Below are 21,402 nucleotides of genomic sequence, written 5' to 3'. Positions count from 1 at the left end.
GGCTCTGTCCTCTATTACTAGCTGTCCACAGGGCCAGCCCCTGTACTCCCTAAGCCTCATTTTCCTTCTTGCAAATTGGTGCTGTTGGTAACTGTCTTGTAGCATGTTGTAAGGAAGAACTGAGATCATAATTGTAAGAAGCAGCCCAGAGTACCTGACACAGAATACACACCAGTGCATGAAGTATTGAGTGTCTGGATTGTTCTGAATTCTGTTGATAAAATATGGTACTTAGTCCCTTTCCTTGCATAGTTTATCTGTCTGGTTGATGAGAGTCACACACTCTATGCTAAGTCTTTAAAAATTTGCAAATTGATTAAGTTCTAATACTGCATTGCACTAATGTTAATTATTTTTAGTTTATTTGATAATGCTTAGTTTAATGATAATTAGTATTAATACTAATAGTGCAAATAGTATATTTGAAACAAACTTTAAGTACTTTGCTTTTTTCTCATTGGTTTTATTTTTTAAAGCACTTCACAAATGGTGTAGAGAATAAGGAGGGCAGGGCAAGGGCGGAAGCAGACCAGTGAAGGTTGTGGAATAGTGTGCTGTGATGGGCGCCCAGGTTAGGGTGGTGGCAGAGGCAGTGGGGAAAATATTAAAAGACTGTACTCAAAGCTCAAAATTTGATAAAATAAATAATTTTTACTGTTTCATCAAGGATATTCCTAAGGGAAACTGACATTTTTTTAACAACAAGTATATGACAGAGAAGACTACAACAACTAATAGTATAATTTGGTGCCACTGCCTTGATTCTTGCCAAGACAGTAACAGTTTTACCCACCATTACTTTTGCACCATCAGTGTAAAAATCAACACCATGAAATTATAGTGAATTTTAAAATGCACTATTTCCAGTAACCAGACATCATTTTCATCTCCTTTGGCTGCAGATCCGAATTATCTCATGGCTAATGAACGCATGAACCTGATGAACATGGCCAAGCTGAGTATTAAGGGTTTGATTGAATCAGCTCTGAACCTGGGGAGAACGCTGGACTCTGACTATGCACCTCTCCAGCAGTTCTTCGTGGTGATGGAGCACTGCCTGAAACATGGCTTAAAAGGTAGGCATGGCCACAGTGTGCCAATGTGCATTCAGCTATTTCCTAATAATACACACCCTAATATATAAAAAGCCATGACTGAAACAACTGGACGGACGACCGAACACAGGCTGCATGGGGCGACAAGGCTGGCAGGGGGGTTAGTGAGGGACGACCAAACGACTGAGCAGCAGGCTGCGTGGGGTGACCAGGCCAGCAGGGGGGGCAGTTGGGGGCGACCAGGCCAGCAGGGGGGGCAGTTAGGAGCAATCAGACAGGCAGGTGAGCAGTTAGGAGCCAGTGGTCCTGGATTGTGAGAGGGATGTCCTGGATTGGAGAGGGTGCAGGCTGGGCTGAGGGGACCTAGAGGCCTGGTGCATGAATTTTGTGCACCGGGCCTCTAGTTCAAGAAGAAAAGCATTCTTTGTGGAGTCAAAGAATAAGAGGTTTGAATTAATATTTATCCACTGGAATGCATTTTATATGGATGCTGGCATATGGTTGACTTAAAGGACTTATAGGGCTTAGAAACCTCAGATCATTAAATGCTAGAGCTGGAAGGGCCCTTACAAGTATCTAGTCCAGCCTGGCAGTTGTGTTTGACAAGTTGCAGAAAGGCCTGGAATAAGATGTGACCTCCCATAGTCCCACAGTGAGTGGGGCAGAGCATGTGCTAGAACTCAGGTCTTCTGACTGTTTCCATGCTTCTCCCACTTAACCATAAGCTTTTTAACACAGGACCTGGTCCTGTTCAGCTTTGCTTCTCGCACCTCCCCAATATTTGATAGCCTGTTTTCTGGATTATATATTCTTCCCTATTGTTTTGTTTTCTTCATTATATCACACAGCTTTAAGTACTATTAAAGTGTTAATAGTACTTAAAGTAATTAATAGTAATTAAAGTAATAATACTTTAAGTATTATTAAAATGTCTTGTTATAGAACTAGTCCACAAATTCTTCCTGAAAGAGGAAGGACTAAGTCTTGGAAAGTAGGGGGTTTTGATTTTCATAAAACATTACAGATTCTGAAAGCATGAATAATTTCAGAAATATCTGGCAATCTAGGATTGGTTCCTAAAAAAGAGCATTGAATAGATAGGAGAGGTGTGTGTGTGTGTGTGTGTGTGTGTGTGTGTGTGTGTGTGTGTGTGTTGAGGGCATGTTTATGTTGTAAAGAATATTAAAATACTGCTATGTTTTTATATCCTATAGCTAAGAAAACTTTTCTTGGACAAAATAAATCCTTCTGGGGGCCTCTAGAACTGGTAGAAAAGCTTGTTCCAGAAGCTGCAGAGATAACAGCAAGTGTTAAGGATCTTCCCGGACTTAAGTAAGTGTAAGGTTGAATTCTGTTTGTCAGGGAAAACATTCTTACTAACTATCCCCTTGAAGAGTGAGACTAAGATAATGATGATCATGATAATTTATTTCATAACAATCTAAAATGCATACTGTTGCTACGAATAGGCACTGTTTTGAGAGAACTGGAAATCCTATATAATAAAGAGGTGATATGCAAATTGACCATCACTCCAACACACAAGATGGCCGCCACAAGATGGCCAGCAGGGGAGGGCAGTTGTGGGTGATCAGGCCAGCAGGGGAGGGCAGTTGGGAGGGACCAGACCTGCAAGGGAGGGCAGTTGGGGGAGATCAGGCCTGAAGGGGAGGGTAGTTAGGGATGACTGAGCCAGCAGAGGAGGGCAGTTGGGGGGGACCAGGCCTGCAGGGGAGGGCAGTTGGGGGGAACCAGGGGACCAGGCCTGCAGGGGAGGGCAGTTGGGGGAGACCTGACTGGCAGGGGAGGGCAGTTAGGGGCGACCAGGATGGCAAGAGAGGGCAGTTAGGGGTGACCGGGCCAGCAGGGGAGGGCAGTTAGGGGTGACCAGGCTGGCAGGGAGGGCAGTTAGGGGTGACCGGGCCAGCAGGGGAGGGCAGTTGGGGGTGACCAGGCTGGCAGGGGAGGGCAGTTAGGGGCAATTGGGCCAGCAGGGGAGCAGTTAGGCTGTCAGGGGAGTGGTTAGGGGGTGATCAGGCTGGCAGGCAGAAGCGGTTAGGGGCAATCAAGCAGGCAGGCAGGCGAACGGTTGGGAGCCTGCAGTCCTGGATTGTGAGAGGGATATCCAACTGCCCTTGAGGGGTACCAGATTGGAGAGGGTGCAGGCTGGGCTGAGAGACACACACACCCCCCATGCATGAATTTCGTGCATCGGGCCTGTAGTGTAAAATATTAAGAGGAATATGACTGTGAGTGGTAATTATTATTATTAATTTGAGAGAGATTGTCTTCATGTTAAAATACCAAACATGTTCTTTTTTTTTTTTTTTAATGCACTTGTTGAAATTAGTGAATTTCAAGAAATTAGATCAAGGGGGGTGGCATACTGGACTTAAGAAAAAGAATGTGTTTGATGGGGTTTGAAAACCAAGATTAAAACAGTTGTCAAGTGAACCTCAGGAACTGACACCTGGAACCTGCCTTAGAACTTGAAAAAGAGTACTAATCACCTTCCCAAATTAGATTGGTTTAATTATAATCAGATAGAAGTCTAAGTGGCCTGTGTCCACATTATTATTATTTGGGTACTGATATGATCCATACTAAATTTATGAGGATTTACTAGTACTAATCTGATGGAACATTTTCAGTTGAGCCTCCCAGAGGTCTTGCCTTCAGATTGTGGTCTCATTCAGTAATTAATTCTTCACCAGAGCATTTGTCCCAAACACACCCTCCGGGTCCCTCTAGCCCTCACGTAGGATCTCATAGGAGAAGTTGTGAGGAGCACCTCAGTGTGCATGTTCTGCTGGGGGACCACTAGCAAGAGTAAGTGAATCTGTCCCACTGTGATCCCTATTTCTGCTACTTTTAGTTGTTTGGTTTCTGTGTTACTATAGGACACCAGTAGGCAGAGGAAGAGCCTGGCTTCGATTGGCATTAATGCAAAAGAAACTTTCAGAATATATGAAAGCTTTGATCAATAAAAAGGAACTTCTCAGGTATGAATATCTTGTTGAATTTTGCTCTTTACTTGCTACGTTCTCCATCATATGAGGTTAAATTACATAAAATTTGTCAGTTTTGTACATCAGAAACAAATGGTTCATAACAGTTCCACATAGTTCAACTGATACCTTCTCCCACACCTCACACACACATACTCAGGAATAGGTGTTTACATACATGTATTGTGTGGCACTGTGGCATATATAAAACAGGAAGGGCTTTTTTAAGTATATTTTTATTGATTTCAGAGAGGAAGCGAGGGAGAGGGAGATAGAAACATCAATGATGAGAGAGAATTATTGATCAGCTGCCTCCTGCACACCCCCCCCACTGGGGATCGAGCCCACAACCCGGGCATGTGCCCTTGACTGGAATCAAACCCAGGACCCTTCAGTCCGCAGGCCGACACTTTATCCACTGAGCCAAACCAGCTAGGGCCAGGAAGGGCTTTTGACATGTTGGCGTGCACCCAGGTTCAATAAGACAAGAAGCTGACATGTAATATTAAATCCAAATACAACATACATAAAGATGTTTCTCTAGGTGGATCATAGATAAAATGAGAAAGAGAAAACAATAAAATTTTTGGAAGAAGACATAGGGAGACAAAAAGTTTCTGAACAGGAGACAAAAAGTTCTACTTATAAAGGGGGGAAAAATGGATAAACCGGTCTACATTAAAATGAAGAATTTCTGTTCACAAGTACAAATACGTGGGAAAAGCATGAATACTCATTTCAATGAAAATACCATTCAGATCACTTTTCTTTCAGCTGGATTATTTATTATCTAGGGTCTCCTCATGCATCTATCTTCTAAATAAAGTATCCAAGCCATTTTTTCACTCTTTTGCTATTATCATAGATGACTACATTCAACCATGAGGCGAGTGTTTCCCTCCTTGTCTCGTGCTTACATCATTGGTTCTTGAGGTTTTATTACAATAGAACATTCCATGAATCTCTCTTACAGCGAATTCTATGAACCAAATGCGCTAATGATGGAAGAAGAAGGAGCCATAATTGCTGGTCTGTTGGTGGGTCTGAATGTCATTGATGCCAATTTCTGTATGAAAGGAGAAGATTTGGACTCTCAGGTATGAAAAGTACTCAGTTACCAAGTGTGTCACTCTGAGTTCCCTTATCTCAGAATTTGGACTGATCAGATTATACCAACCAAATTAGGGGAAATTCTTTAAGTTATACATATAGGCTTTCCTTTCATTTTGATGTGAATATAAAAAATTAGTTTTTTACCTTCCAACTTGGCTCATTTATGCATTCTAAATGTTTTTCAAATTCTTATTTTGACTGTGATCCCTGTTAAAAATATTTTGTGCAGGCTAAAATATACATATACAGGCTATAAATACTAAAAGTCAGTCTAGCATGGTAGTTAAGAGTGAAGGCTCTGAACCCAAACTGTTTATGTTGAGATTCCAGCTTCATTTTCTAGCTGAATATATTTTGTAGGTACAAAGTTCCTTGGTGCTTCAGATTCCTTACCTGTAATATGGGGATAAGAAATGCAGTTTCTATCTGTTTCATAGTGATATTGTGAGGAATAAAGGAGTGAGTACATGCAATGTACTTAAAGGGCCTGGCACAAATTCATTGCCCAATAAGTAAACCTGCTGCTTTCACTATGACTATCTTCATTCTGTATGAAATACTATGATTAATTTTTGTTACATTTTACACTGAGAAAATAGAACAGGAAGTAGGATATTTTGATGTGGATTTTAAAAAAAGAAATAACCTGAATGGTAAAATAGTAATCTTAAAAAATGTAGACATACACCAGTGAAAATGTGGAAGAATAGATACCAAAATGTCACGGTGATCATCATCAGGTGGTTGGGACTATGGGTGCCTTGTATTACTTCCTTTTGCTTATCTGTATTTTCTAAAATTTCTAAAGGGGATGCACATTATTATTGTAATTATAATTTTAAAAGTTATTTCTAAAAGTGAACATAGTGGTTCTGTAGCAGAATACTTGAAATAAACAAAAGAGAAACTTGAAACCTCAAATTCATATTAAGTATTCTGTTGACTTTCTTAGTCTTATCTGGACTTCTAGTCCTATTGACTTAATCTGAGTCTTACAGCCCTTATCAATTCTTGATTATAATAAAAGTAAAACATTAAAATGTCACTTAAAATTTTTAGTAATTGTCATGACTATATAACTCCTTTGAGTATCTAGAATGAGATGTGTCATGCCTTGGAGAAAAAAATCTAATTTTATATTAAATTCTGAAAATTCTTTCTGTAGGTTGGAGTTATAGACTTTTCAATGTATCTCAAGGATGGGAACAGCAGTAAAGGTAGTGAAGGGTATGTACAAAGAAAATTAGGTTTCTTTCTTATTTAATGTTCTTTGATAGTATTTAAAGTTTACAACAATACTACTTTTTATCAGACTTGCCAAAAGAATTTCTAGTGATTTAGCTTTAATAGCCTCTTGCCAAAACTGTTTGTTGTTTTTGCTAAACCCTAAAAGGGGTTGTAGTTAAAGTGATTTTCCTGCTGTGTGGTTCAGGGGAAAACAGAATTAAAATTTTTATAAGATGAGCCCAATGCTCTATCTCTTCAGATAGTGTTTGAAAACATGGTCTTTCTTGACAAGAAGGATTACATTCTCGGTTTGCTTAAAATTTACAATATTAAATATGCATCGTGGGGTTATGTAAAATGTTAATATTAAGGGGGAGTATATGGGAACTGTGCTACTTTTACAACTCTTGTAAATCTACAATTATTTCACAATAAAAGTTTTTTAAAAGATTCATATACTACTTAGAAATTGGAGATCAAAAGCACACCTTATGCCCTTTATAAATTTAGCAGTTGAAAGCATAATTATTCTGAAGTTTTCAACCTTGGACATTGAGCTAAGATTATATGGCCTGGTAAGTAGTTGTAGCGGTCTATGGCCTTGATTTTGCCTTCAGTTGAAAAGCCTGGCTGTTTAATTTTGCCTGTTACAGATTAGTTGATTCGAGAAGTAAACCTCCCTTTTCCACACTTTATTTTTTCATGTGATAATAAACCCTTGATCTTTATGAAAACCTTTTTATACCATTCATTTTGAAATTCAAATGACATTAAAGGCAAATATATATCGTTTGAGAACACTATTACACCAGAGTAAGCTTAATTCAATTCCTACAACAAATGGAAAATTGTTATAAAACTAGTGAAGCTAAAAAAATCTGTCAGCTGGGAGAAAAAAATGTTTATTTTTTAAATACCTCTGAAAGATTGTAATGTTATATCTATAACCTAAGTTACTAATGTGTGTAAGCTATAACAAGGGCTTTATTAATATGGAGTTTTGTGTGTCTTTTTTTATTTTTTTAACTTCCAAGTCTTTCTTGTTGATGTCGAGGGGATTATATATCAGGTCTGTCTTCTGATTGAGTATCTATGCCACAATTTCCTTTCTATGTTTTATGAAAAGACTGGGGGAAGAGGGATCTTGATATTTCTAATATTATTTATTTTATTTCTATTTTCTCTCTCTTTCCCCCGTTTCCTCCAGAGATGGCCAGATTACTGCAATTCTGGACCAGAAAAACTATGTAGAAGAACTCAACAGACATCTGAAGTAAAGAATGAATAAATATTATTACTTTACTGGGGGTTTCGTTACAGGGGAAGGGAAGGGTAAACTGGTGAGCAGTGAGGATAAATTGAGACAATACTGAACAAATGTATGTAGAATTCTTGCTTGCCAGCCACTTAGCTAGACACTGAAGAAATGGAATTTAATTGTTTTGGTGACCTTTAGTGAAAAGCAGTAATAAGATCAGTATGTAATTATACTTCTAGTGATTAAATACATACATTGTTAAGTCTCTTAAATATGTGATATATGGTAAGTCCTCATTTAACATCATTGATGGGTTCTGTGACTTTAAGCAAAACAATGTATAACAAAACCAGTTTTACCATATGCTAATTGACATAAACAAGAGTTAAGTTCCACAGCATCTCATGAACTTATAACAAAACAACGTTGAATGAAATTATGTTACTTGAGTGTGAACTGTGGAGATTTTAGTCAATCAAAGATATGGTTACAGCTGACAATGAAATATAAGCATGACACTATTAATTTACTCTTTTCATGCCTTAGTTTCTCTCTGTAATTGGGGATACCTAACGCATAGGGTTGTGGAAAGGAGTAAATGAAATGATGCAAGTAAAATCATTTAGAAGAGTGTTTGTTGTGTGGTAAGCACTTAATTCATGCAACCTATTATTATACAGGGTTTCCAAAAAAATGTATACACATTTTGAATAATTATTAATTCCTGTGGGTTAAATCTAAAAAGAAAGAAACATTGCTCAATCAGCTATAAAGCATGTATACATTTTGGGGGGTACCTTATACATCAGTAAAACTTAAAGTCTACTATATAGTGCATTTATTCTTTTATTTCATTCAACCAGTCCTTATTAAACACAAACTTCAGTGCCAATGATGAAGCTGCTAAGACATAGCCCCCCTTGTAAGCTATCTATAAAAAATCATGGACATTACAATCCTATCTAAGAAAGAGTGAATATGCAAATTGACCATCATGCCATTACAAATATACCGGCGCCCAAAGTCACAAGATGGCAGCACCCTGTCCCCTCAGCCCTGCCGGAGTCCCCCAGTCCTGGGCAGGTGGCAGGCGCACACTTGCCACCGGAGTCCCCCAGTCCTTTCACAGAAAATGGGTTGCCTCAAAAGTTGGTTAAGCTTCTTAGGACAAAAAGCATTCAAAATCTTTGAAAAGGGAATTCCAATATTTATAAAAGTTTGGACTAGACAATTCAAGGTTATTTTCACTACAACCTTCTATGATTTTGTGATATTAACATCCTGAATTCACATAGTACCAGCTGTATTGTATGTAAGCAGATATTATTTAAAGGAATGGCCATTATTATTAAAACAACTCATAAAACCACAGTTTGTATGTCAAGGGCATTCTATGTGATTTCCCTAATGGCTGGAGTTAATGCTCCTAAACCGGCAGTCGGATATCCCCCAAGGGGTCCCAGATTGGAGAGGGTGCAGGCCAGGCTGAGGGACACCGCCCCCACCCATTGCCCATGCACGAATTTTGTGCACCGGGCCTCTAGTGAATGATAAGTGTGATGGGTGTTTAAAAGAAACTACAGGATATTGTTCTGTTTCTCAAAAGAAACCATTATGTTTTTTCTTCTCTTGATAGTGCTACTGTAAACAACCTTCAAGCAAAAGTGGATGCACTAGAAAAATCCAACACTAAACTGACAGAGGAAGTAAGTGTTTTGGAAATTCTTTGATTGAATTATAGAACTCAGTAATGTGCATTAGTGGCAAGTAATTTCTCTGGAGCCATGGAAATAAAGGACTTGACTTTTCAGATAATATCTAATGTAGGACATAACTCTTTGTCGTGGCTAAGAGTGGCCAGCTGGCTTATATCAGGGGTCTCAGTTGTGCAGTTGGACTACTGGCCTAGAACCTAGGCTGATCAAATATCTTGCTTTCTTTTGTTTTGTCTGAACTAGACTAGAGTTAATGTTTAGCATGAGCATGATATTCACCATTTATTCATTCAACAAACATTTTCAGTGCTAGAGCTAGACAAAGATTCGTATGTGCCAGGCATTGATTTATGTGTGCCAGATTGGCAGCTCCCCCCCTTCACGGGCCCGATCTTCTCCATGGGTGGTGAGTAGATAACACAAAGAGCACTGGTCAGCAGACCAGTGACCCCTGCTTACATGATGTGCCACATGTCATGTGCTGCTGCATCAGTCAGTCACTTGACTTCCAAAGGCGCAGTTCCCTCGCTGGCAGATGAGGGTGTTTACACTTCCTCTTTCAGCCTCACAATTTCTCTAGAGATCAGATAAGAATACATATGTGAAAACTTTTAGGAAAGTCCCTAAAATAAAAAGAGAAAAATAAGTTCATGTTTCACTTCTGATTAATATATTTTTCCCTAACCTACCAAAGTCTAAGCTACATTTTTTTTTCCCCAGTGGCATTACATGTTTCTTTTAAAAACCTTAAATAAAATTTTCTAGGTGGCAAAGACTTTTATCTTCTCTGTTTCTAACTATTCTGCAGTGGGGTAAATATGATTTCAATAAAACCAAATTAAAATAGTAGCTAGGAAATGCTATTTAATTTTTTTTTTCAGGACAAACATTTTCATTGTTACAACTTTTTTTTTAATAAATCTTTATTGTTCAGATTATTACAGGTGTTCCTCTTTTTTTTTCCCTCATAGCTCCCCTGCACCTGATTCCCCACCCCACCCCACCCCAAGCCCTTACCCCCCGCCACTGTCTTCATCCATAGGTGTAAGATTTTTGTCCAATCTCTTCCCGCCCCCCTCCCACCCCCTTCCCCCTGAGAATTGTCAGTCCACTCCCTTTCTATGTCCCTGATTCTATTATATTCACCAGTCCATTCTGTTCTTTAGATTTTTTATTCACTTGATTTTTAGATTCACTTGTTGGTAGGTATGTATTTGATGTCATTTTGTTGTTCATAATTTTTATCTTTACCTTTTTCTTCTTCTTCTTCTTCTTCTTAGAGAATACCCTTCAGCATTTCATGTAATCCTGGTTTGGTGGTGATGAACTCCTTTAGCTTTTTCTTGTCTGTGAAGCTCTTTATCTGACCTTCAACTCTGAATGATAGCTTTGCTGGGTAGAGTAATCTTGGTTGTAGGTTCTTGCTGTTCATCACTTTGAATATTTCTTGCCACTCCCTTCTGGCCTGCATAGTTTCTGTTGAGAAACCAGCTGACAGTCGTATGGGTACTCCCTTGTAGTTAACTAACCGTTTTTCTCTTGCTGCTTTCAAGATTCTCTCTTTGTCTTTTGCCCTTGGCATTTTAATTATGATGTGTCTTGGTGTGGTCCTCTTTGGATTCCTCTTGTATGGGGTTCTGTGCACTTCCTGGACTTGTAAGTCTATTTCTTTCACCAGGTAGGGAAAGTTTTCTGTCATTATTTCTTCTAATAGGTTTTCAATATTTTGCTCTCTCTCTTCTTCTGGCACCCCAAAAATTCAGATGTTGGTACGCTTAAAGTTGTCCCAGAGGCTCCTTACACTATCTTCATATTTTTGGATTCCTTTTTCTTTTTGTTTTTCTGGTTGGGTGTTTTTTGTTTCCTCATATTTCAGATCTTTGGTTTGATTCTTGGGGTCCTTTTTTTTAAAAAAATATATTTTATTGATTTTTTACAGAGAGGAAGGAAGAAGGACAGATAGTCAGAAACATCGATGAGAGAGAAACATCGATCAGCTGCCTCTTGCACACCTCCTACTGGGGATGTGCCCACAACCAAGTTACATGCTCTTGACCAGAATCGAACCCGGGACCTTTCAGTCCGCAGGCTGACGCTCTATCCACTGAGCCAAACTGGTTTTGGCACTTGGGGTCCTTTGATCTACAGTTGAATTTCTGTATATTCTTTATTTCAGACAGTGTATGATTAATTTCTGACTGGTCCTTTTCCATTTTTTTGGCATTCTCATTAAGATCCTTAAAGGTCTCACTAAGTTCCTCAGCGGTTTTTAGAAGATTCTTGAGTAACCTTATAAATGTGGTTCTGAACTCTATGTCATCCAGTAGTTTGCTTTCCTCCATTTCTTTCATTCGTGACATGTTTCTTTGTCTCCGCATTTTGTTGCTTCCCTGTGTTGATGGAGTGACTTTGTGTGGTAGGTGACCTATAGGGGCCAGTAGCTCAGCCTCCCCAATCACCTGAGGAGGACGCTCTTGGTACACCCACTTGTGGGCTGAGTGCAAAGTCTTGGTATAGTTAAGCCTGGATTGTTGTTGGTACACTGGGAGGAATTGACCTCCAGGCCAATTGGCTGTGGGGACCCGCTGTGTCTATAATGGAAGAACAGCTGCGCTGGAGACACGCTTATGGTGCAGGACTTGTTTCAGTGGGGCTTTGGTGCTCACTGAGTCTGCCTCTTGAATGTGTCACTTATGGATGTGAGGAGTTGAAATCTGGTGTCTCACACTGACCACTAGGTACACTGGCTTCTGGATCTCCAGTGGGGTGCAGGTCAGCTACTGTCTGAGGCCACCCAGCAGGAGCTACAGCGAGAACTACAGTTTTCTCCTCTTTGCTTGGGGTTTGGAGGTTTTGGAGCTGTCTGACCCGGGCCACAAGTTTGCTAGGTTAAGCTGCGATAGGGCAGACCATTCATATGCTAAAGCCGCTGCTTGGAGCTTGGGTGGGTTTGTAGATTGTGCAGGGCGGGGTCTCAGGGCGTCACTAGGCTAGGGCGTGGCAAACAGCGATGGCTGCCAGTTAGCTGGCTCTGTGTCCCTGCATCTCGCGCCCCAGTGCAGTAAACAATTATTCCTGCACGCAACCCTGCAAGCAAGCCACTCTCACTTTCCGACCCGATGGCAGACAGTCCAGCTTCTCCCCATAGGAGTTTGGGTCCCCCGCGTCTCCCCAGAAACTGGAGTTCGGAGTAATCGGGAGCTTATCTCCCTTCGGGTTGAAAAAAGCAGCGCTACCAGTCGCCCCCCACCAGCCCGATTTGCGCGCCTCCGTACCTCAGCTTTTCAGTGCTTGTGCAGGTCTCACTGCTCTTTTCTCTTTCCTTCTAGTTGTAGAACTTCCACTCAGCCAGCTTTCCCGTGGTTCTGGGTGATAGACGTTTTGTCTTTTAGTTGTAGTTTTGAAATTGTTGTGCGAGGCAGCAGTTTAGGTGTTTACCTACGCCGCCATCTTGGATCCTCCCTCATTGTTGCAACTTTAAAACACCTTTCTTTTTCAGGATGCAGTGTGCACATGATGTTTTGCTGAGTTGTACACAGGAAACCTGTATGGTTTCTTGAACCAATGTTAACCCAATAATTTTAATTTTTTAAAAAATAACACCTTCCTTATTACTCAGCTCTGTGGGCTTCATTTTTTAGTATAGATTTGTAAATTATATTAAAACTCTAATATATGGATATGACCTTTAGAATTTGATCCCACAAGGCTTTCAAAATATTCTGCACAGAAATTCTGTACTGTGATTCTACTGCTATTATGTTGAGGCACTGTGGCCTAACAACTAAACATGTGCTCTAGAGCTAGACTACTTGGGTTCATGTCCAAACTCTGGCTTTCTAATCCTGGGCCAATTACTTAAGCCTCTATTCCTTGGTTTACTTATCTGTAAAATGGGAATGATAAGAACAATAAGATTTTTGTGCAAATTAAATGATTTAATACATAAGGGCCTAGACCAGTGGTCGGTAAACTGTGGCTTGCGAGCCACATGTGGCTCTTGGGCCCCTTGAGTGTGGCTCTTCCACAAAATACCACAGCCTGGGCAAGTCTATTTTGAAGAAGTGGCGTTAGAAGAAGTTTAAGTTTAAAAAATCTGGCTCTCAAAAGAAATTTCAATCATTGTACTGTTGATATTTGGCTCTGTTGACTAATGAATTTGCCGACCACTGGCCTAGGCCAGTGCCTGACACATCACAGGCACTTAGTATAAACATACTTGTTAATTTTATTTCCTCAGTCACAGATTGTCCTCCTGATCTAGATTTATTTTACTAAATATAGTAATTTATTTATTCATTGACTTATTTATTTTACCAATAAGATTTATTTTCTTGACACTTTGAACATTTAGAGAGAGGTAAGCATTGTGTATAGGCTTAAAAAAGAGCAAAGAAGGCTAATGAGGCCTGCCTTTTCTCATGTCCATCTATTTTGGATTTAAGAGGACAAGTGTTAAAAGTAAAAAAGCAGACTTTTCGCCTCCTGAGTTCTGAGCCAACATAACAAAATGAGAAGAATTAAGCTGATGAAGGTATATAAATATGCACTCTGATTTAGAAAGCCCATTTGAATCTGCAGTCATCATCTCCTAACATTTTCTCTGATGTTGAGACCTTGGCAGAAGCTCTCTGAGGATGCACTTGCCTCTAGACCAGAGTTACTTCTTCATGCTCCATCAGGTCATGGAGCAGACGGAGAAATGGGCTTCCAGACTTGCCTCTAGAAAGCATGCCTGAGCCTAGCTCCCCTGTCCTTACGCATTAGAGCAGGAACCAAACAGAACCTGCCCCACTGCTTGTGCAGAGATAATAAAAAGCGGTCCAGGCCTGGCCAAAAGGAGTCTGCCCATTTCCGTTCCCAGCCTCATGTAGGCCCCTTCACTTTCTTTGTGGAAAATTCAGGTCAGTGGATACAGAGAAGGAAAAAGTGTTCCCACTGGACTTTTCCCTCCTGCAGAATGGGGATAACAGTGTTTCCCCTTAGCCGCATTCTGCTAATCGCATTACCTTATCTTTTTATGTGCTGAAATGAAAACTTTCTTAAGTGCTTAATGGCATCTTCAAGAACTTAGGAGCTTATTTCTTTACTCTTGTAAAAAGAAAAATGGAGGATTCATAAGATGGGTCCCAAGGCATAAGGTGACCTCTTAAATGCTTTAGAAATGGGTGTTGTAACTAAATATAAGTTATCCAGGAGGACACCCGTAAGGTAAATTATATGAATTTAACATTTTGGTACTGAAATAAAGTTTACACAAAAAGCAGCAAAAGGAGATATTTTAAATTTGAATCAAAGCTACTTTCAAATATTTCTCCTAAGTTCCTTATAAGGACATTTTAATGGGGTTATAGATAGCTTTCTTTCCCTCTAAAAATAGCTAATCCTGAAAAATCATGGCCTACCAGATCATGAATTCTCCTATCCTGGTTAATAAAAGATAAATGATTATTTTTTTCTAATTTTATCAACAGCTTGCAGTTGCAAACAACAGGATTATTACCTTGCAAGAAGAAATGGAACGAGTTAAAGAGGAAAGCTCCTCCATACTGGAGTCCAGTCGGAAGGTTAATCTTTTGCTGGATTTATAAGATATTCCTGGAGAGAGTGTCATTGCATTGGTGGGGAGCCTCTAGAGGAGTGTTTGGAAGCGACTGTGTTCAATGTGGCTTCATGCAAAACTGGGGAACAGCGAAGGCTAGGGGAGGGTGGTGCTCCTCTTACAAATGCTCCGTGGCTTCACCACCATCTACATCTGAAACAGTCTAATTCAGTTTCTTGTTTTATGTACTAAAGATGTGTGCTGTGTTTAAGTGTTAGATTTGCTATATTAAATGTACCATTATTTTAGACCATTTTACTGTTTTTTAAGAAGTGTTTATCTGATACTACTGGGAAAGAGTTTCTTTATAAATGAACCTTCTAAATAACTTAATTTCTTAAAGCACCAAAGTTTTTATATATGTCTAAACAGATACTTTGCAAGCCTCTTATATATTGTACAATTATAAGTAGAGGGTGTAATGTAACAGGTTTAGCTCTTTGATGACTGAAGATCAGAACTATCTACATTGGCAATTCTGCACTAAATTATAGTGGTGCTACTTTAGGAAGCTGTTGAGGTTGATAGAGCTTCTAACACCTGTACCTAAATATTCCCAGATGACTGTGGGTGTAATTTTCTGTCTTTTATGATTTTGTTGGCATTTCTTCATACTGCTGGTAGTATTGCTACCTCTAGAAAGGTCTTCCTGTTCCCTTGTATCCTCCTGCTTCTAACCTACTGTGACTTAGGAACCCAGACATCCCATTATTTAAATGGTCCCTAAAGAGTAACTAGGCTAAGTGAGGACCAAAGTTGTTTTCTAAGAGTAACTTTTGACTTTAATGTGTGGGCTTTGTGAAAACAACTGTGACCACTCAGAAGAATTTTCTGATGACTTCCTTATTTTTAGCTGTGGTCTCTCTGGATGGTTAGAGATACCAGATGTAAGATCTCTGGAGAAGGAATATATTCCCATTTGAACATTTGGCCCAATTCATAGTTTACAGTGAATACGGTTTTGTTTTTAGAGGCTGATTTTTAAGACTTCTACTACTTGGTTTGGTAAACTATCCAAAGATTTTAAACAAAATAGCAAGAAATCCTCAATTCAGCTTAAGAATTTATAAGTTACTAACCCTCTTCAATTTCTTTGTTGTCTTCATTCATTGTTGTATCTGCTTAGGTATGATCATTTTCCCTTAATAAATAGGAGTGCTGGTGTTAGCTAACTGTATAGATTCTTCATCCTTAAGAACATACTGTTTTATTTATCATTTCAAGGCTCCTAAGCAAGACAGAACTTCAGAAGGGCAAGCACTAAGTGAAGCAAGAAAGCATTTAAAGGAGGAGACACAATTGCGACTGGTAAACTTCATTTACATTCTGATAGTTCAGAAGATGGCAGAATGTAACAGCCTGCTTAGGGGTTTAAAGCAGGTTAAAACCCAGGCCAGGAATAGCAATAGTATTCTGACACATTTTTATGCATCCTATAAACTGTTTCTCACTCTTGTTAACTCATATTCCCTATAATGCTATCTCAGTTCATTTTCTGAGTATTCTCAACTGCAAATAAGATTTTGCAGTCTTTGTTTACTTGCTTTTATAGTTTGTATTGCAAAAACATTAGGTATATAGTAACTACTTTATAAACTCTGCACTTCCACCTCCCCACCTCAGTCGTCGCTCCTGTGAAGATTCTGATGTGTCTCCTTGGAGGAGGCAGCTTTTCTCCTCATCACTAAGAGCCATTAATGTAGAATTGTATTCTTTTCTTTTTAGCTGTTACTTCTGAATTTATTCTTGTTCTTATACATAAATAGAAAGATGCGTCATCAGTGTTAGTCTTAAAAATATTTTTTAAATGAAAAAATTACGTATGAGAATGTATAATAAGGAGTAATATTCTTGAACTGCATTTTATCCAAGTATTAGTATATTAATACACCCCTGGTATTAGTATATTAATTCTTCCTGCAATTTAGATAGTATGACAAACAAAAGAATCCACCACCACCACCCCAGTAGTATCTCTAGCAATAGGGAAAAGGCTGAAAATAAGGAGTGAGCTTTATATACTAATAGTGTATAAAACAGAATTTCAGGTTTTCTGAGAAAATAATACTGTTTTGACATCCTTGAAATAACTATCATTTTCCTTCTATGTGTTTGTGAATTAGATCTCAAAATACTTTCCATACGGAAGCTCCTACAAATAATATATGGGCAACGTTACTACAAGAAGCAGTCTGATCCAATTTCTGTCATGCTAACCATATTAGAGGAGTGCCTCAGTTAAGCAGCATGTGATAAAAATTTTACACAAAATTTTCCACATCCTTATGTCACAATAAGATAAATGTTAAAAAAGGAAAGAAACCAAGCAAGTAGGCACGGCCCTAGCTGTGCCTTGGGATAGCCTGAATGCAGAAGAACCTCAGGTGTTTATAGCTTTGATCATCCAAATAATGTTACAGTAACAAGGGCTGGAACAAAAAGAGGGTCATGTTAAGTGAATATAAAAATTAAGTTAGCCATATTGACGATTCGCAGTAATTCAATGTTACCCTGGGAACCCACAGTATCTTTTTTATTTCTTGGGCTCTTAAATATGTCAACAACATCCAAATTGAAGAGAATTGCAACTGCTTCATTTTGTGCTGGCTACTATAACAGTATATACATATATATGTTTATATATATATTTATATAATAAGACATGACATCAGTTGTCTATCTAAATAATGATAAAGTACTCAGGTATGTATGTATTTTAGACGTATTAAATAGCACTACCTTTGGCCTAGTGAGCTCTTTAGATTTGTAAATTATTGAGTAAATGTTATTGTAATTATCCTAATTATTCCTGTCATTAGTGTCTCTGCATTGAATGAGAGCTTATAGCTGTTTTGTCAGAATATTCAGACCTGAGAGTTTGGTGTACCTTTTCCTGTGGAGTTTTTTGGTTTGTGCATAGATATGAGAGAGAGTAAGCACTTTCTTTACCTTTGGGGCAGGATGTTGAGAAAGAACTGGAGATCCAGATCAGCATGAGGCAGGAGATGGAGTTGGCCATGAAGATGCTGGAGAAGGACGTCTGCGAGAAGCAGGATGCCCTGGTGTGTCTGCGGCAGCAGCTGGATGACCTCAGGGCTCTCAAACATGAACTTGCCTTTAAGCTGCAGGTGAGGGAAATAGGAACCAACTCACCGCTCTCTAAAATCCCAGGGCTTCCCTCTGCCCCTCTTGTTTAGAATCACACTTTAAATACCAGAAAAAAGAGTCGCATCTCATTTTGAGGCTAGCTGCCCATAAACCACTTTAGGAATCTGACCATCGCTGTGGCCACTTTTCAGATTGTGAGATAATTTCTATTCTGCAGTCTAACGTATCAACTGAGTTATATATTCTATTAGCTTTTATACTGGAATAGGCTAACTTGATGAACCTTCTGGCGTTGATTTTTGTGACAAAGATGCATATAACACTATTAATTTTAAACGTTGCTTTTTGTTTCTTCTACACTTGGGAATTAACTGGTTCCCAAATATATGAGTATTTCTATTTCTCTATTTCCCACATACCATTAGATTCAAAAGGCATGTGAGATTTATTTCAGGATTTTATGTTGTATATACATCACTCATAATTCTTTTCCATAACAGAGTTCAGACTTAGGAGTAAAACAAAAAAGTGAACTAAACAGTCGCTTGGAAGAGAAGACCAATCAGATGGCTGCTACCATTAAACAACTTGAACAAAGGTAAAGTTTCTTTAGAAACACTTTGGGCCTAGTGCTGGAAGTGCAGAGAATGTACTATGCATTTGGCAAACAGAAAATATGTTAAATTCTCCCAGCTTAACATCAGCATGCTGGCAGAGAGAAAGCTGATAAAATTTTGTGTTTTCTAAGATGTTGCTGAAAACGTTTATAAGAAACATTAGTCTTTCATGACTGTTTTGAACAGCAGAACTCTAACCCTCTCACTTAATCCCATTTCAGTGCCATGTGTTAGGGGAGGGATACTTAACAAGGATGAAAGGGCTTTCAAATATGTTTGTGATTCTATTTTATTGTTCACCACTAAAGTCATTAACTACTTTGGTGCCAGGTGATATAGGGGTACTGAGGGCCCTTCTAATAAATTTAACCCCTTTCTCTCCTCCCTCCTGAACAGTCCTATAGTTTCCATTGTCACCTCATGCCCTTAAATCTGTCTCCAGCTCTGCCCTTCAGTCTTGCATTCTCATTCTCTGACCAGCTATTTCCCACCAGTCCCCACCATTCATAAAGTACATCCTCTCCCTATGCTACTCTTTTGTTTTGCTTTTGGTTTGAAAACACCATTTTCTTCCCGCTACCAAGAGAACGTCAAGCTCAAATGAGCCATGACAGCCACGTTCATTCATTGTTGCCAGCCTGTGTTGTCACCTTTACCCCCACTGATCACCCTTGCACTTGAGCAAAACTAAACTACTGATTGGTCCCTGGACATGCTTCCCATTTTTCTCATCCATATCTTTTTTTTTCTTTTTTTTTTTAATTTAATAAATCTTTATTGTTCAGATTATTACAATTGTTTCTCCTTTTTCCCCCCATAGCTCCCCTCCACCCGGTTCCCACCCCACCCTTTGCCCTTACCTCCCCCCACACTGTCCTCATCCATAGGTGTACGATTTTTGTCCAGTCTCTTCCTGCACTCCCCATACTCCTTTCCCCCTGAGAATTATCAGTCCACTCCCTTTCTATGCCCCTGATTCTATTATATTCACCAGTTTATTCTGTTCCTCAGATTTTTAATTCACTTGATTTTTAGATTCACTTGTTGATAGATATGTATTTGTTGTTCATAATTTTTCTCTTTACTTTTTTCTTCTTTCTCTTCTTAAAGAATACCTTTCAGCATTTCATAAAATACTGGTTTGGTGGTGATGAACTCCTTTAGCTTTTCCTTATCTGTGAAGCTCTTTATCTGACCTTCCATTCTGAATAATAGCTTTGCTGGGTAGAGTAGTCTTGGTTGTAGGTTCTTGCTATTCATCTCTTTGAATATTTCTTGCCACTCCCGTCTGGCCTACATAGTTTCTGTTGAGAAATCAGCTGACAATCATATGGGTGCTCCCTTGTAGGTAACTAACTGTTTTTCTCTTGCTGCTTTTAATATTCTCTCTTTGTCTTTTGCTCTTGGCATCTTAATTATGATGTGTCTTGGTGTGGTCCTCTTTGGATTCCTTTTGTTTGGGGTTCTGTGCGCTTCCTGGACTTGTAAGTATATTTCTTTCACCAGGTGGGGGAAGTTTTCTGTCATTATTTCTTCTAATAGGTTTTCAGTATCTTGCTCTCTCTCTTCTTCTGGCACCCCCATAATTCTGATGTTGGTACGCTTGAAGTTGTCCCAGAGGCTTCTTACACTATCTTCAACTTTTTGAATTTTTTTCTTTTTTTTGCTTTTCTGGTTGAGTGTTTTTTGCTTCTTTGTATTTCAAATCTTTGACTTGATTCTTGCGTTCCTCTAGTCTGCTGTTGGGTCTCTGTATAATATTTTTTATTTCAGTCAGTGTATGTTTAATTTCTAGTTGGTCCTTTTTCATATCTTCGAGGGTCTCATTATATTTATCAGCCTTTTCTAGGATATTCTTAAAAAGCCTTATAACCGTGGTGTTAAATTCTATATCCAGTCGTTTGTTTTCCTCCATTTCTTTTGTTTGTGATCTGTTTCTTCATCTCCCCATTTTTCACTGCTTCCCTGAGTTGGTAGGGTAGCTTTGTGTGCTAGGTTTCCTATATGGCCCAGTGGGTTGGCCTACCCAGTTAACCTGAGGTGGACACTCTTGGTGTACCCCTTTGTGGACTGTGTGTATAGCCTTGTTGTAGTTAAGTCTTGATTGTTGTTGGTATCACTGGGAGGAATTGACCTGCAGGCCAGTTGGCTGTGAGGATCAGCTGTGTCTACACTGGGAGATTTTCGGTGCTGGAGACAGCCTTATAGGATTAGCCTTGCCATATTGCAAAAGCCTCTGTGCTCAGCTTGGAAGGGGTGGAGTCTCAGGGCAGAGCAGACAGTCTTGGCTTCCTGTCAGCCCTGCCCTTGCGCGAGCGCGCGAGTCTCCAGACCTCTGCCTTCCGCGGTTCCTGAGTTTCCACCTTACAGTCAAGATTTCCCCCGTAAGAGCGTGGGTCCCCAGGGGCTCGCCCAGAACTGCGGTTCAGTGCAGTCGGAACTGGGGTTCAGTGCAGTCAGAAGCTTCTGACTCCCTTCCTCTAGGGAAAGCCTGTGGCAACCTCCTAGGTCAGTCTTTGTGGGCACTCCAGACCCCTGCCACCGCAGCTCCCCTGAGTCTGCAAGTCTCCGTGTGCCTTTCTCTCTACCTGACAGTCCAAACTCCCCCTGTATGAGCCTGGGTCCACAGGGTTTCGCCTGGAACTGAGGTTCAGTGCAGTCGGAACTGGGTTTCAGTGCAGTCAGGGGCTTCCTTCCCC

General features: G+C 39.6%; 1 protein-coding gene across 17 annotated transcripts in view; it reads left to right on the top strand.

Moving 5' to 3' along the window:
• RUFY3 (RUN and FYVE domain containing 3) overlaps window positions 1-21,402 on the top strand; it is an 85,387-nt gene that overhangs the window by 50,123 nt on the left and 13,862 nt on the right. For all 17 annotated transcript variants that reach the window (XR_013960150.1, XR_013960151.1, XR_013960152.1 and 14 more), the window contains 11 exons: window positions 903-1,076; window positions 2,270-2,387; window positions 3,956-4,057; window positions 5,037-5,160; window positions 6,342-6,403; window positions 7,611-7,676; window positions 9,298-9,367; window positions 14,851-14,943; window positions 16,203-16,286; window positions 17,939-18,106; window positions 18,587-18,684. Coding sequence is in view for 14 of the 17 variants with exons in the window: in XM_080660617.1 (XP_080516743.1) it covers window positions 903-1,076; window positions 2,270-2,387; window positions 3,956-4,057; window positions 5,037-5,160; window positions 6,342-6,403; window positions 7,611-7,676; window positions 9,298-9,367; window positions 14,851-14,943; window positions 16,203-16,286; window positions 17,939-18,106; window positions 18,587-18,684 (1,159 nt within the window). In the remaining 3 variants the exon portion in view is untranslated. The remainder of the gene's footprint in view (window positions 1-902; window positions 1,077-2,269; window positions 2,388-3,955; window positions 4,058-5,036; window positions 5,161-6,341; window positions 6,404-7,610; window positions 7,677-9,297; window positions 9,368-14,850; window positions 14,944-16,202; window positions 16,287-17,938; window positions 18,107-18,586; window positions 18,685-21,402) is intronic.

Source organism: Plecotus auritus (genome assembly GCF_963455305.1).
Source record: "Plecotus auritus genome assembly, chromosome: 1".
NCBI lineage: Eukaryota > Metazoa > Chordata > Mammalia > Chiroptera > Vespertilionidae > Plecotus > Plecotus auritus.
This window is presented reverse-complemented; position numbering and strand designations above follow the sequence as displayed.